Genomic DNA, 15037 nt, shown 5'->3' with positions numbered 1-15037 from the left:
TCTGGATTCATTAAATGTTGCCTGTGATCTCACAGATTTATAATTAGCAGATTTAAGGAACTAAGCCAAGCTGACAGGGACAAAAAGGAGTCAAATGTAGCATCAGGTGGAGGTTGATCTCTTCTCCCACGTAACAAGCAACAAGGCAGGAGGAAATGGACTCAAATTGCATAGGGAAGGATTAGATTGGATATAAGGAAAAACGTTTTGACTGAAAGGGTGATCAGGCATTGGAACATGCTGCCAGGGCAGTGGGGGAGTCACCATCTGTGGAATTGTTCAAAAGGCATCTGCATGTGGCACCTGGGGATGTGGTGCCATGCTGAGGTAACTGCTGAACTCCATTGTCTTAGAGGCATTTTCCAGCCTCTAAGAGTTCAGTGATTCTGTACATTTATAGTGCTCTGGTAGTCCCAAGGACACTTCCACTATTGCAGATCCCCCACAGCTCTGGCAGAGCCATGAGCACCTGCAGTACCCAAGGGCAGCCTCCCCTCAAGGCCCTCCAGTCTGCAGCTTGACATCATCCCCATCCCTAAAGCAATTCTCTTTATTTCTACACATCTCTTTCCTTCAATCCCCCAATTTTCTCCATCACTGCTGATGGTTCTTGGCTGGTTTCAGCCTGCTCACCACCAAGGAGATGACTTTTTATCCCTGCATGGAGACCTTTGGTTACATAATCATGTCAGCTGTGACTTAGCATGACACCTGATTCTCTGGCCAGCTCCTGGACTGGCACTATCAAATCTTCAGAAACTCCAACAATTACAAGCATTTTACTCCTGGGGCAGGAATGTATTAAAACAGAACTAAAAATAATCTTAGTGCCTGCAAACCCTCCTGGAAGGAGGGAAGGAAACCAGCAAACCTGGTCTACATTCCATTTTTAACTTCAAGCACTTTAATCCAATAACAGAAAACAAAGGAAATCTCAGACCTCCTCTTACAGACATGCTGGAGGGAGCACAGATCTATTTCTAGCTTTGAAAGTCATTCAGCAAAGGCAGAAGCTCTCCAGACACACTGAACTGCTCTGCTCATCCTGAAATCAATGGAAATGATATTTGATGCTTATGTTGGTGTTACTAATAGTTCTTACACTCAAGTATGAAGTATTTGTCAGTCTTGTTGGACATGTCTTTTTTTGGCTGACCATTAAGGGGGGTGTTAAGTGATTTTTCTCTGAGCTTCCACTATAATTTTTCCTTTATTCGTATGCATGTCTCTAGATGGCACCTAGGTCATACACTGGGGAATTCAGATTTCTTCCTTGGCTGAGAAGAAGATAGAAAAATTCAGCTGCTGAAGAATAATTTCTACTGAAACAAAACAAAACAATTCTTTTGTGTGTGGAACAGAATATCTCTTTTTTGAAAGTCCTGCCTCCCATTTTCTTGCAGAGCCCCAGGGGCTTGCCAGGCCCAGCTGGAAGGGAGGGCTCTCTTGCCCTGCTGCCCTGGTGCCGATGGTGCCAGCAGAGGTGACTCATTGTCACCTCCCTGTAGCATGGCAGTGGCAGTGCCCAGGGCACTCTCCCCTGCTGGCTGGACACAGAAACATGTCATGGGGCTGAGTCACTGTGCCAGGGCTCTGCAGGCTCCCCAACCCACTTATTTTCCTGTCATTTGGTGCCATGTTTAGAAAATCTTCTGCTCCCGCTGTTTCTTCATTATGAGGTTTGGGTTTTTTGTTGTTTCTTTCTGGCAAACAGAGAATCTGCTTGTAGGTTGTGATGATATAGCTTGAAATACCCTGAGAGAAAAGACTAATATGTGCTTGTGTGCTGTCTCCAAGCATGCAGAGGGGGTTCTGCAATGAGCCATCAAGAAAGGGAAGAGCAGAAGTGCAGGCAGCGTGTCAGGAATCCACAAAGCACACTGAGAATCCATCCCTAGTTCAATACTGTTGCAATTACTCCAGGAATGGGTCTGGGCTCCTAACCAGAGAAATGTTTTATCATTCTCATAACTCATGTGTTTAGGGTTCCTGGGCAGACATTTAAAGCTCAGCTCTGGAGGAGAAACTGCCATATGTAACTGCTGTTTGCTTCACTGGTGTTTTTTGTACAATGTGAAAAGTGTCTTCAGAGGGACTGAAGAGAATGTACCAACTCTTCCAGAGAAGAGAAAGAACTTCTGTAGGTTAAGGGACCCAAGAATATTTTCTCCTCTACCCTGCAGATTGCTGCATTCCTTAACATTTCCAAAAGCACTTTTTACTTCCTAAAGAGGTCTGACAGTAATACCAAGATGCTCTCAGTCAAACCCTGCTGACCATTCACATTCAGTATTATTTTCTGGCAGATGTGGGATATGGTTTATAGTTACAAGGAACCATAGATCCTGCTTTCATTAAATCAGATGGATGAAGTTTGGCATGGTCCCATATGTCCTTCAGCCCTCTCTTTCATCATTTAACCTCTTTTTTTATTACTTTTTGCTAATCAGCACTGTGGAGTGGATGAAGCACAAAGGCTGTTGGACACAGATGGGAAGAAAGATGTTCCATGTGCTTGAGGGGATTGGTGCAGATGGTAGGTTCAGGTTTTGCCCATCAGCACAATGCACCAGCCTGCAGAACTGGGACTCGGGAGAGGTCATCTGCCTTTTTGGAATTCCTGTGGTCACAGAGCTGTTACAGACCTAAAGTGCTTTGGCCACGGATTTACTTCTCTGCTGTGTGTTACAAGGCAAACAAAAGTTTACAAAGTTTAGGTCTCAGGAGAAAGACATGCTGAGAATATCCGTGGAGTACCAGCTACATACTCTGTAGTCAGACTGAAAACCAGCCAAAATAATGGGGAGAAAGTGTAACTGAAGTTGCACCATGTGGCCAGTACCTTAGCCACAAGTTAGGGACTGTAGGGAGTGCTGAACATGAATGATCTTGCTCAATTGGAAAATACTGCTGGTGGTATTTTAAATTCCTGAAAATCCTCAGAGAAGAGCAGTGCCATTAGCTTTTTGGAGTTCCTTAGTGAGGGCAGGGAGCCAAAGTGATATAGTAAAGTATTTAATTAGTGTATTTAGAACTTCTCAGAATGAAGCCAAATCTTTTGAATCGGAAAAAAATCCTCTCTGTCTATCACAGAGATCTCTTTTGTAGAAACTCACTGTTCTCTTTACTAGTTGAGAGTGTGGCCTGATATAATTTGATTACAGCAGTTCAATATTGAACATTTCTTGCCAAGAAAATGTCATCTTTGCTAGGCATGGTCATCTTAGTCAGATGTACCAACATGCCACCCAAAGTGCTTGAGCACTGAATAGATAAAGAGCTGTGAGCCTTGCTCATATCCCAGCACATTTTGAATTCTCACTCTCCTGGGAGGACAGTTTAAGATTAATTGATAAAAGTAATTCCAGCACCATTTAGTGTGATGGATCTCAAGAGTAAAGCAGGCTTTGCTTGGGATGAGAGTGAATAATATGGGGAGCCTAAGTTAGAATATTCATCAGTGAAAACATCTCTGCCTCCAAGTGTCCTAAACACACAGAGCAAAGGACCTTGCTCCCGTCCTGAGGCAAACATGCTGCTCTTCCCAACAAAACCAAGTCTTACAAGACAGATGGGCAGTGGAAGAGCAGATCCCAGTGGAAGTGACAGGGGTACACAAAGAAGGAAAAGAGGTCAGCAATAAAGATGATTAGGAGAGGTACTTCATGGTTGTATTTTGGGAGGAGAGGGTGAAAAGGCAGCAGGAATAGCTGTCATAGCACAGGGAAAGTAGCAGAACAGGCAAGATGGAGTTAACCCAAGCAGCAAATAACAGAGGGATCAACATGTTTTACTAACAAGAGCAAAGCAGCTGAAGGACAGCTCCCTGCAGAGACCTGCAATCCTGGCAGAGGCAGCATGGAGAATAAAAGCTCTTGGGGTGTGATTAAAGTCTTATTTGTGCCAGAAACACCTACTTTTCCCACTCCTCACTTAATTCAATGATTTGGCTGCATTGTCCTTTGGGGGCTCTCTCACACACACACACACAGTGCCAGCCCTGCTCTGATGGCACTTCAGCTGCTCCAGGGGCCCAGGCAGCAGCAAATCCCCTCCTCAGGCACAGGATTGTGCAAAACAGAGCCCAGAGATCCGTGGGCAGGGAGGGTGTTGGTGAGATCCAAGCTGAGAATGTACAATTAATCACACAGGCTGGGTTTGTGCTCTTCAGGGGGTGATCTCCAAATGAAAGCCCCAGATGTGCCCTTGGAGCCAACACCTGAGCCCTGGCTGCCCCTGTGGCACTGGGACAAAACCTGTGCCAGGAGGATGATGCTGATGCTGCTGCCTTCCAGGACAGTGATTCAGTGGCAGCTCTCAGGAGAAGCAGCAGTTTCAATGAGAGCTGAAGGTGCAGTTTCTGCTAATGTTATTTTTCTTTTTTAAAGCTGTCTGCTGTGTCTTAATATTAATGGGCTTTCTGCGCATATCAAGGATTTGAAGCATTTAACAATAACCATGGAGGACATTCACCCAAGGCACAGAACCTCAGATAAATGCCAAATTATGTCAGTTTCCAGATCTCTGCTGTTAGAACTGAATTATTAGTAGGGTCACAAGGAAAGCTGCTGGTAGAATATGAACCTTGCCCTGGCTGTGCCAAATAATCTGTCACCCTCTGCTGCCCCTTCCCAGGCTCTCTGCTGTTCTTGCTCTTTCCCTGGTGAAAACTCTTGCTGCAGTAAGTGCAATAAAGCTCACCTGTCTTTTCCCAGGACCATTATGGATACAGAATGTTTTTTGGTGCTCAAGAAAGTAAAATTTTAAATTATCCACAGTGACAGGTATGAACCTACACACAAATTAGTAGTAAGACAAGTAACCAAGGGCTCAATGGGCATTTAGTATTAAATACCCTTTGCTTTCTGTGAAACTTGGTGAGCCAAGAGTGTCAGGATCCCTTTGAGGCTGGCAGCTCCCAGGCAAGGCCAGGGCCAGGTACTCAGATCAGACCTGGCCAATCCCATCAGCACAGAGTGGGGTTTGCATGTCTGACCATGCTTTTTCTGTTTCTGCAGGATGGATGACATCCAGCTGTGCAAAGACATTATGAACCTTAAGCAGGAGCTGCAGGCTTTGGTAGCAATCCCAGGTAATGGCTGTCTCCCCCCAATGCCAGGATAACACCTGATGTGCTCCTGGCACCATCCCCACCCATGCCCCAGCAACCTCCTCCCCACAAGGTGCAGTTTCATATCTTTCTCCTCCAGTCCTCATTTTTAATTCCCATTTTCCTGCCCATCTCTAATCTCTGTCTCTAAATTTCTTTTCATGCTGTATTTCCCTGCTCCCATGGCAGCAACCCTGCAGACATCACTCAAACAAGGAGCACATTCCTTATTTCTTGCACTCCCCTGGCAATCTCAAGGGAACCAAGTGGCACAGAGATTGTCAGGTAAAAAAGACAAGTGCTGAGATACCAGAGATAAAAGAGGGAGAGGAGAAGGATTTATAACCATCACTGTGAATGTGATTGATTTTTTCCTTGCTACACCAATCCATTATCACACCTGTAGTTAAATTTACCTTCTAGGATCAAGAAGAACAGGTTTCTATGAAAAGCAAGGCCCAAAACTCTGTTTTGTGTTTTGCCATAAATCTCTGCAAATTCAGTGTTTGAAGGAGGGACAGAGCTGTGGGCAGTTCTGCAGTCTGTGGCTCAGAACTCCAACTGCTATCAGTGAGGAATTCCATTTCTCTACAGCCTTCCCATTTCAGATGATCCACAACAACCCCACTCTATTCAAGGAAAAAATAGATCCTGCAAAACACTCAGCAACTGCAGCAGGCCAATACACCACATGTTACTGCCCAGCCTCCAGCACCCTGCAGAAATAATTTGCTTAACTGCTCCTGCTTAACTATTAAGTCCAAGTTTTGTCTATCCTTTGGTTATCCTCATTTTTCCTCCTCTTATTTTTTTGTGCAACTTTGAAGGACAACTTTGTCCTTAGAAAGGAGAGAGAACGGTATTTGTGACATAGGAAAGAGATCTATTCTGAAACCATCACTTTTAGCTGTGCGAAACCTTTGCCACATTTTGCACCTAACAGAAATAGATTAATAATATTTCTCACTTTTTCTTTCCTTATACTTCTTAGTAGAGGTCACATTTAATTTTTAACAGCAACGCTGCTGGTTCATTATTTGTTCTAATGGAAAGGATTACAAATCCTGGAAAATATCTGTGAATGCTGCCCCTTGCCTCACTTTCCTGATCTGCAGCTTTCCTGTACTTTGAGCTAACAGATAGGGTTAATCAGCTTTCATTCTTGTGGTGTTCCTGCTGTTTGGGTTTTTTTTAATCTTTTATAAGTGATTTTCCAGTCTCAAGGCCTCAAGCAGAGACCCACAGAGAGCAGTTTCTCCTTAGAACTTCACAAATCTCAGCTCATTTAGGAGTCCAAGAGGTGCAGCTCCAGCAGCAGCGTCTGCAGGCAGGGTCACAGGAGCTTGGTCCTGACAAAGACAAAGCAGCTGCTGGCAGTGACTTTGTGCTGACACAGCATGTGCCTGACCTGGAAAAACGCTTTCCAGAAATGGATTCATTCACAGGATCTCCACCATAATTTTCCTGTAAGAATACAGGTTTGTGTGGAGAGCTGCTCTTTGGTTTCAGTGGACACAGTCTAGCCAGTTTCAGTAGATGTGGAATCAGTCTTTTAGTACATAGAATATGAAATATTTTGCCACATATACTAACATTTTTAGTAGACAGTTTCCTGAAGGATATAATGGGAGAGCACATCTCAGTTTAGGAAAGGGATAGATTGAGAGGAAGTGGAAAGGATCTTCTATCTTCAGAAGTGAGGGGAGTCCTTGCTCCTTAGCCATAACAGATAAAGCAGAAAAAAGCAGCCACTTCTAAGCATTATTTTTTTTCTTAAATCTACTAAAAACAATAGTTTTCAAGTGTCTGATTAGTTTGGCTATTTAAAGTGTCTTATAACTTAATCAGCAGCCACAACACAGCTCAGATGATCAGACTGCAGAGCTCACTCTGCCTCCCCCACTCCCACTGTACTGAACTGGGCAGTTCTGCTGCCCAAAGCCCAAAATCTTGATTTAATACAAAGCATCTTCATAGCTGTTCAAAATTTTCAGCTTCTCAGAGAAATACATGAGCCTGGATTTGCCTCTGGCTTTCTCATCTCTGCTGCACTTCCAAGGTCTGAAGAGTTCTGTTTTAAATATATTTGCTTTGTAGCCTGAAACGACAGCTCTGTAATCCCTAACATTTATGACTTTTAGTTTGCAACAGGCACATCCTTCATGCCACAAAAATTGTTGTTTACAGACAACCTAGCCATTCCAGGCTGGCCAATTAACAAGGACAAATATTAATTACTCAGAGTTTTGAAGTACAGGGGAAATAAACTTGCATTTATTTTTCCACATTTTACATTTGATGCTGTTGGTGTGGATTTGCAGCTCACCTGCCTTGTCAGAATAGAAAAAAAGGTGTTGTTTTCAACAGCCAAAACTGTCTTGAAACACAGAGAAATACAGAGAAATAGTTCCTTTTGGTGTGATCTCCTTTCCCCTGAGGTCAGATGGAGTTTGCGCATTGGATTTTAACAAAGCATCTGGAACTATTTTCTTGCCAAAGCTCTTAAAAATTTCCCAAGCAATGTCTTGAAGAGTCATTGCAAATTAAAAGCAGGCTTAGCAAACCCCACGGAGCCTCAGCCCATTAAGCTGATCAGAGCCCAGAGCAGCGAGAGAGGAGAGCAGAGGCAGTGACCCAGCTTGCTGGGCTTTGGTGACTCAGGCTGGAAAGCCATTGACTTCAATCAGCAGCTGATCCTCAGACATCTGCACCCTCCCACACCACCCCCTCACGCTCCCCAGAGCCCACAGTAACACACTCTTTTCTCTCCTTTTGACCAGAAAAAGAAAAAACAAAGATGGAGAAGCAGAGAGAGGATGAGCTGATTCAGAAGATTCATCGACTGGTACAAAAAAGAGATTTTCTTGTAGATGATGCAGAGGTGGAGAGATTAAGGTAAGAACCAAGAGCAACTGAACTTATTTAGTGGCATTCCACAAGCCTAATAATACAATAGATTAAGTGACAAAATTTAAATCAACATTAATGGGAGAGAATTGGTCCTTCAAAACAACTTACCAAGTTAAAAGCCTACTCTCCATTCCATAGGAAAACCATTAAAATTAGATTACTCTAATTCTGTGGCTCTTTATCCCATTAATGATTCGGTCATCTCATGAATAACAGTGAGCTTTGGTCTCTTTGTTTTCCTACCAGAAACAACCTGGGCATTTACCATTGAAAAGAAAGGGATTTATGCTGCTACCAGGGAATTCTCTTGGGATAAGAAGCAGACATGAAATGGAATTCTACAAGGGGCATATTTGTAGACATCTAAAATCCTCCTTTTTAAATTATTCATGTTGTCAGGTTTACTCCTATTCCCATTTTGTCATGGAAAAACAACCCAAACCAACTAAAAAGGACCCAGCAGTACAACCCTACCTAAGACATGGGCAGGTTCTGAAGGGTTTCATCTCCCAAAGTATTAGCCCAAAGTTGTAGGCTTCCTCAGAAGTTCACTTCCAGCACCCAAATCCAATCTTTGGTTTGAGATCAGCGCTCCACAGAGTCAGTTTTGCTCCTACTTCCCCCTCATTCAGCAGCAGAGACTCAATCCATTTATCCAAAGTGACAATATCTCCTCCAACACATTGACATTCTGAGCAGGCAAGGAGAGGATTTGGCAAAGCTGATCAAGGAGAGCTGGCCAGAGGCAGCAGCTGACAAGGAGCCTGAGCTAGAGCTGAACCAGAGCTCTCACTGAGCCCTGTGTGCACATCACCAAAGCCTCAGCAGCAGTTTTCATTTACGCAAATATTTTGCTTTTTAATAAGCGACAAAATTAAATGTTTCTAAAAATAGCAAAGAAATTAATTGTTTACTAGTGACTTGATCCTAGCTGTTCTAGCTTTTGCTGTCCCGTTTACAGAGAAAACTCATTCTTCTATTTTCCTTTTTTCCACCAGGGAAAAGGAAGAAGACAGGGAGATGGCTGAGTTCCTTCGCACCAAGTTAAAACCCATCGACAAAGCAACACAGTCTCCTACCAGTGAGTTCCTAACCATTAAGAAAAAAACAAGAGCAAAAGAAAAAACTCCAAAGACAACTGATTATAAGAGCATTTTCACTCTGGCAAAAGCTAGGTGAAGCTAGCTAGGTCACCTAGGAACAACTCAGGGTGTCAGCAGCTGCTGGCCACTTAGACTTGAGATAGCAAATTACCCCTTAAAACTGAATTTCATTCATCTATGGCCACTTCAGATTGCTCTGTATGTTTTAAATATGCAAATTATATTTGTGTACACAGTGCCACAATCTGCTTTTCTAAGCAGTTTGATTTTTATTAATAATTTTCCTATCCGTTTCTGCAAAAATAATGGAAAAAAACCTCTTCAGGTCCATCTGAAGCAAAGTTCACCTGATTTACTGCAGTCAAGATGGAAACTAGAGAAAAAACTGCAAAGTTCTACAGCTGACCCAAATTTCTTACATATTACCATCAGAAATAGGCTTTTGAACCACCCCAACCAAACCACTTGTAGGCAGAATGGAAACACACTGGTTTCTGAGAGACAAAGTGGATTTCATGGTGCCTCAGAAGCTTTTAGTGCAGCTTTCAAACAGAACAGTCACAGCCTCAGCAGGAGCTGTAGCAGCTCACGGATTGATTTTGCCCTGTCTCGAGATGAGCTCTCAGGCAGAGTCAAGTGAGAGCAGTGCCCTTCTTGGAGAGGTCCAGCAGCTGAAGAGGTTTGAATCAAACATTGTGCCATTTTGCACAGATCAAGATCTTGCTCAAGAGTTCCAGAGGGACTGGGATGACCTTGAAGTTGAGAAGAGACATTTTAAGATGCATCACTAATTATTTATACCCCCTTAGTCACAGGGAGCATGACTCATCTCCCTTGTTTGTTTACTTTCTCATTGCTTTTAAATGCAGTTTTAAAGATGAAAAGATTCTTTTCACCCTGAAAAATGAAAACCTACCTTTATCTTGTTCCCTTAATTACAACATCCAAGCCAACGAGAGAATAAATCCTAGCAATACTTTTGTCCTTCAGCTCCTTTCCTTGCTGGAAATTAAAAAGGGAAATGACTTTGTGGAAGGACCCATGGCTGTGAAAGGGACACCTGCCTTGAACCAGATAAAAGTTTCCCCTCCCTTTGAGATGCATGGATTGTTTAGCTCCTCTAAACACTCTTCCCTGAAGAGAGGAGACTTTCTGAGCAGTTTCAAACCAGCAAAGTGTTGTTCAAACAGGACCTAAAAAATTCATGGTGGGTGGAGAGAGGGCAGGAAAGGTTTGCACCCTTTAGGGCAGAAGTAGAAGGAAGGGTTTGAGCAGCTCTTGTTTCTAATGGTGTCCTGTTTTGAACATTGCAGGCAGCCCAGCAGAAAAGAAGGCAGAACCTCCTCCAAGCAAGCCCACCATCGCCAAGGCAGGGCTGGCAATTATCAAAGATTGTTGTGGGGCCACGCAGTGCAGCATCATGTAGAGAGAGCCCTGGGCTTCCCAGCCTGCTTGTCTTTTCAGTGTTTCCATTGAGTGGAAGTGGATGGTGAGGGGAACCAGCAGCGTCCTGCTGAGAGCAGCTGCCCAGGTGCCACCCATGGACTGCACCACGGCAGGTTCCTCACTGTTGCATGGATCACTCTACACGCATGCCTAAAACAAAGAAATCTATTTAGTGGCTGTCCAGGGACCAGAAGAGATCAGCAGTAGAGTCAACAAAAACCACCCCTGTGATACAGGTGAATGAAAAGGGGCTATGTTTAATCCAGAATGGTGTAAAACAGCAATTTTAATGGGCTATAACTTTAGAAGAATATGTTGTACACTTTCCTCCCCGTGACAAACTGCACTCAAAAATTGCCAAATTCTCCTGTTTTGGCTCTTTTCAAAACAAAAGCCACAAGTAGCAATGCTATATATGGCACAACTGATAGAGGAAGCAACTGTAGGATAACTGATGTTGCATACAAAACCCCAAACTTGTGTGATGTTTAACTACTTTGCTGTGGAGTTTCATTTCAAATTCTTCCTAAAGAATGAGATCAGTGACAAGGATGCTGCAAGTAGCTACAGAATTTTATATCCCATATGATATCCGAGTTAGTCAAGTCAAATTAATATTGCTTCCAGCAGGGGAAATAAATCCCTGGCAAAGCTTTAGCAAAGCACAGCTACAGTAATCTGCAAGCTGATGATGCAGTCCAAGGTTGTGTCACTTCTGTTTTAGATCTCCAACTCCCAAGAAGTGAGAGAAATATTCACCCAGGGTTTTGCCCATTTTTATAAGCTACATGCAGCAGGAGATTACACATCACTGAGAGATTGCTGGGAGAAGAACAGAAGACAAAATTTAACTAATACTGAAACCATGCTTAAAACAAGTATTAATTGTATATTTTGTGACCACAAGAAATAGCAACTATCCATTGAAAAAGCATAGGAAGACACAAGACACCCAATACAAATTGGCCACAAGACAAATATACAAGTACAGAAGTAGGTATTTGTGGCAGGAAGATCACATTCTGTGTAAAATGGGTTTAAAATTAAGGGAAATACAGAAATACTTGTCTGTGTTTCACCATTAAGTGTGTTTCTGGTCTCTATGCAGATTAAGCTTGTGGAATCTAATATCTTTATATTAGCTGTCAGTAGCTGGTTTGTCTGTGTGATGGTATTCCATATAAATGTACTGCGATAGGTGTAAATAGTAAAATAAACGTACATGGATCTAGTGTGACAATCTCAGGCTTAGAAATAACAAAAGATAGCAACAAGTTCCTAAAGTAACATTTTGCAAAAGGAACTTCCATTTTGTGAAGCCAGCTAAGTGAAGTGTGTGCTTATATACCAAGGAACCACAGTGTAGGAAAGGAGAAAAAATCAACAGCAGTTACCCCAAAAGGATAAACAGTTATTTTTTTAGAGAGAAAAAGTATCTAATTAAGGTTGAAGGCAATAGACACCATCTAAAGTAACTCAGACTATCCTTATAAAACCTAATCCCTAGCACTGACTGATTTGATGAAAACCACTTGCATTTCCAGGATAATTTCAGTGTTGCAGACTCACTTGAGACAAAGAACCAACATCACTAAGTAACCTTCAGTTTTAAGGATCAAAGAGGGAAAAACACAAAAGGTTTCCACTGAGACATGAAGCACTTTAATTATTTTGACCAAAGATGCAGGAAGGAGAACAAAGGCTGAGTCTCATGTATGATTATTGTGTCCTTGTTGAGACACACACCACCCTGTAGCTTCACAGTCTGTACCTGGTGTGGGCTGGGCTCTGCAGGGCACCTGTGTGCATTTACAGCTATGGGGAAAACTGCTTTTAGGGGAGAAAATACACACTGGAGGGGAAGAAACACCCACTGGCTCCTGTAAAATTCCACAGGCTCTTGCTGGTACCCAGTGAAGACATCAGGAATTGTCAGTTTCTAAGGGCAAGAGGCAGATGCTCAGTGTCACTAATAAAGGCAAATGGGAGTCAAGGAAAAAGCTGTAGTGAAGCACCCACTTTAAACCTTAGGGGGATCAGCTGTGAATGGCACCAATAAAGGGTCCAGAAGGACTTTGCACATGGTTTTTAAGGCCCGAGGTGACTCCTGCACATGAGTGTTTAACCCAGGCTGTGCTGATGAGAGGGGCGATCCCTACAGGCTGCACAGAATCCACCTGGGGATGAAGTGAAGTGAGTGCAATGTTGGCTTCCATGAAAAATTTCATTAGCAAGAAACAGACATTCCTGTGAAGCAACACTCATGACCAGGCTACAGAGCAATCTCCTTTAATTAAAACCAAGGAGAAACACAGCAAGTAGGAATGTGCAATATTCTCACAGCTGAGCACTGGCAGCCGGTGCCCCAGAGGGACTTGAACTCCAGCAGTGTTAATGACAGTGAACTTCATTTTCAGAAGTTCTAGCTTGGCTCAGCTGGAAGGTTTTCTGTATGCCAGTTTTTGTTTTTAATTAGCAAATTTCTTTGTTTATTTGGGTGGGTTTGAAGAGCTTGCCTGCAGTGCACAAGTGGTTCCTTCAGAAGCGGGTCAGTGATGCTGCTTAGCAATAAAGTCCTGGAATTTTAAGACTGTAAGGTCCCATTCTCAACTGTGTTCAACACTGCTTTAGTGTTGCCTATCTAGAACACAGCAGAGCCCTTATGGCTGATGGCAAAGCTAATGGCTGCAATTAAATAAATTAAATTTAGGAAGGAATTAAGTGTAAAACTCTTGACCCTTATTTTTAAAAGCCGGACTAAATCACTGAATATCCCAAGAACAACTAGGGGCTTTGTAACTTCCATGATCCTGTGAGCACAACACATTGTACAATCCCCGTATATAAATCAGCAGAGTATCAGACAAGTATCTTTGGGTGATTATATGGAGTAACTGGCATCATTTCAGAGTTGATTTTCAGCTATCAGTCACTGTCAGCAGAGAGACATTGATGGAAGCACCCAGTATCTCTTCTGGAAATCCTGGCTATTTATCACTTCAGAAAGAAGGCCAGGCAGTGGAAGAGTGTGTGGAATAATGTGTAAGGTGGATTTTACACACTCTGGTAAACATGACTGTGTTCAGGAAAGGATCTTGGTCTACTGGGAAAAACAAAAGTGCTGAAGTGCTGTTTGTACAAATCACCAATTCCACCAGCAAATGGTTCCCTTGTACCTTCCCCAGGCCTACTGAATCTCTTCCAAGTTAAACATATTTCCAAATAAACTAAGCTGCTGTGTTATACTAAGCCTTTGTTTCTTCCTGTTACTGAGGAAAAGTTGGTTGTGGAGTGGAATGGGATGCAGTTCCTGTGTTGCTACACTTGTCAAAAACAACAAGGTTACTACTCTGCACTACAAGCCACTTTGATAATAACTTGAATTAGGATTTGTTTCTGTCTTTATCCACCTAAGTAATACTAAACAAAAATAGTCATACAGGAAGGAATACAGCATTTGAAGTGATGCTTGCTAGGAAAATGCTATTAATAGGAGTTAAACCATAGCTCGCCATGCAACTAGTCTGTCCTGTTACATTATGGCAAGCAAAATAAGCCGTATTAATTTTAGAAAAAAAAATGGAACCTACTTCCATCACCACTTTTTTACTAACTTAAAACAGATGGCTTAACATAAAATGAGTGAGAATAAAAGAAGTGGGAATGTTTGCAGCACAGAACCAAAGCAGCATTTAAAATCAAACTCATCTTTTGAAGGTAATCACATACCAGGTGCTATGAGGGATTTTACTCATTCATTTACTTAAAAACACTCACAACTACTGAAAAATGAAATTACACAGTGGTGATTATAGGGTTTGTGGTGCTGCTCTAGGAAGGTTTTATAAACCAGCTGTTCCTCCTTTCAGAGAGGAGAATTCATTATTTCCAAGAGGGATATTTATTACATTGTTTATGAAGAATCTCCCAGTAAGTTTTTTAGGTAGTTACTTTAAAATTGTTTAGTGAACAGGAACCCTGTAAGGTCAAGTGGTTACTTATCTGCAACAGGCCTGACATTTATTCCAGCAGACTCCACTTAACAGTTCTGTTGAGTAAGAATATAACACAAAACAAAACCCAAAAAGCCCCCCAAAAAAGTCAGGAACAGCTCATCCAGGTCTTCAGTTTTGTCCATGAAGCTGTGAGATGACAAAACACTTCACTTTAGTTGAATTTTTGTTAAGATTCTAAATTTCAAAACACTCCAGTGAAAGAAATTTGCCATATTTGTAGTTCCTGGATAATTACCATCTTCAAGCTGGAAAAAGCCATTATAACTCAAGAGACTCATTAAATTTATTACTGTTCACATGACCTTATTTGCAACAATTTTAACATCTCAAAGGGACACTGAGGAGGAACACCTGACATCCACCTGCTGGATTTACATCCCTTTCTCCATTTTTTCTCTTTAGCACGATAAATAGCACAGCTCCTTTTCAAAATAAACCCTACACATGACCTT

General features: G+C 42.3%; 1 protein-coding gene across 3 annotated transcripts in view; it reads left to right on the top strand.

Moving 5' to 3' along the window:
• BMERB1 (bMERB domain containing 1) overlaps nucleotides 1-13812 on the top strand; it is a 59576-nt gene extending 45764 nt beyond the window's left edge. For all 3 annotated transcript variants that reach the window (XM_074552934.1, XM_074552932.1, XM_074552931.1), the window contains exons 3-6: nucleotides 5019-5092; nucleotides 7891-8005; nucleotides 9019-9101; nucleotides 10437-13812. In XM_074552934.1, coding sequence (XP_074409035.1) covers nucleotides 5019-5092; nucleotides 7891-8005; nucleotides 9019-9101; nucleotides 10437-10549 — 385 coding nt within the window. In that variant the 3' untranslated portion in view covers nucleotides 10550-13812. The remainder of the gene's footprint in view (nucleotides 1-5018; nucleotides 5093-7890; nucleotides 8006-9018; nucleotides 9102-10436) is intronic.
• The last annotated feature ends 1225 nt before the right edge of the window (nucleotides 13813-15037 follow it).

This window comes from Zonotrichia albicollis, chromosome 16 (assembly GCF_047830755.1).
Source record: "Zonotrichia albicollis isolate bZonAlb1 chromosome 16, bZonAlb1.hap1, whole genome shotgun sequence".
NCBI lineage: Eukaryota > Metazoa > Chordata > Aves > Passeriformes > Passerellidae > Zonotrichia > Zonotrichia albicollis.
Note: the sequence above shows the minus strand (reverse complement) of the source record. Positions and strands in the feature narration are given on the sequence as shown.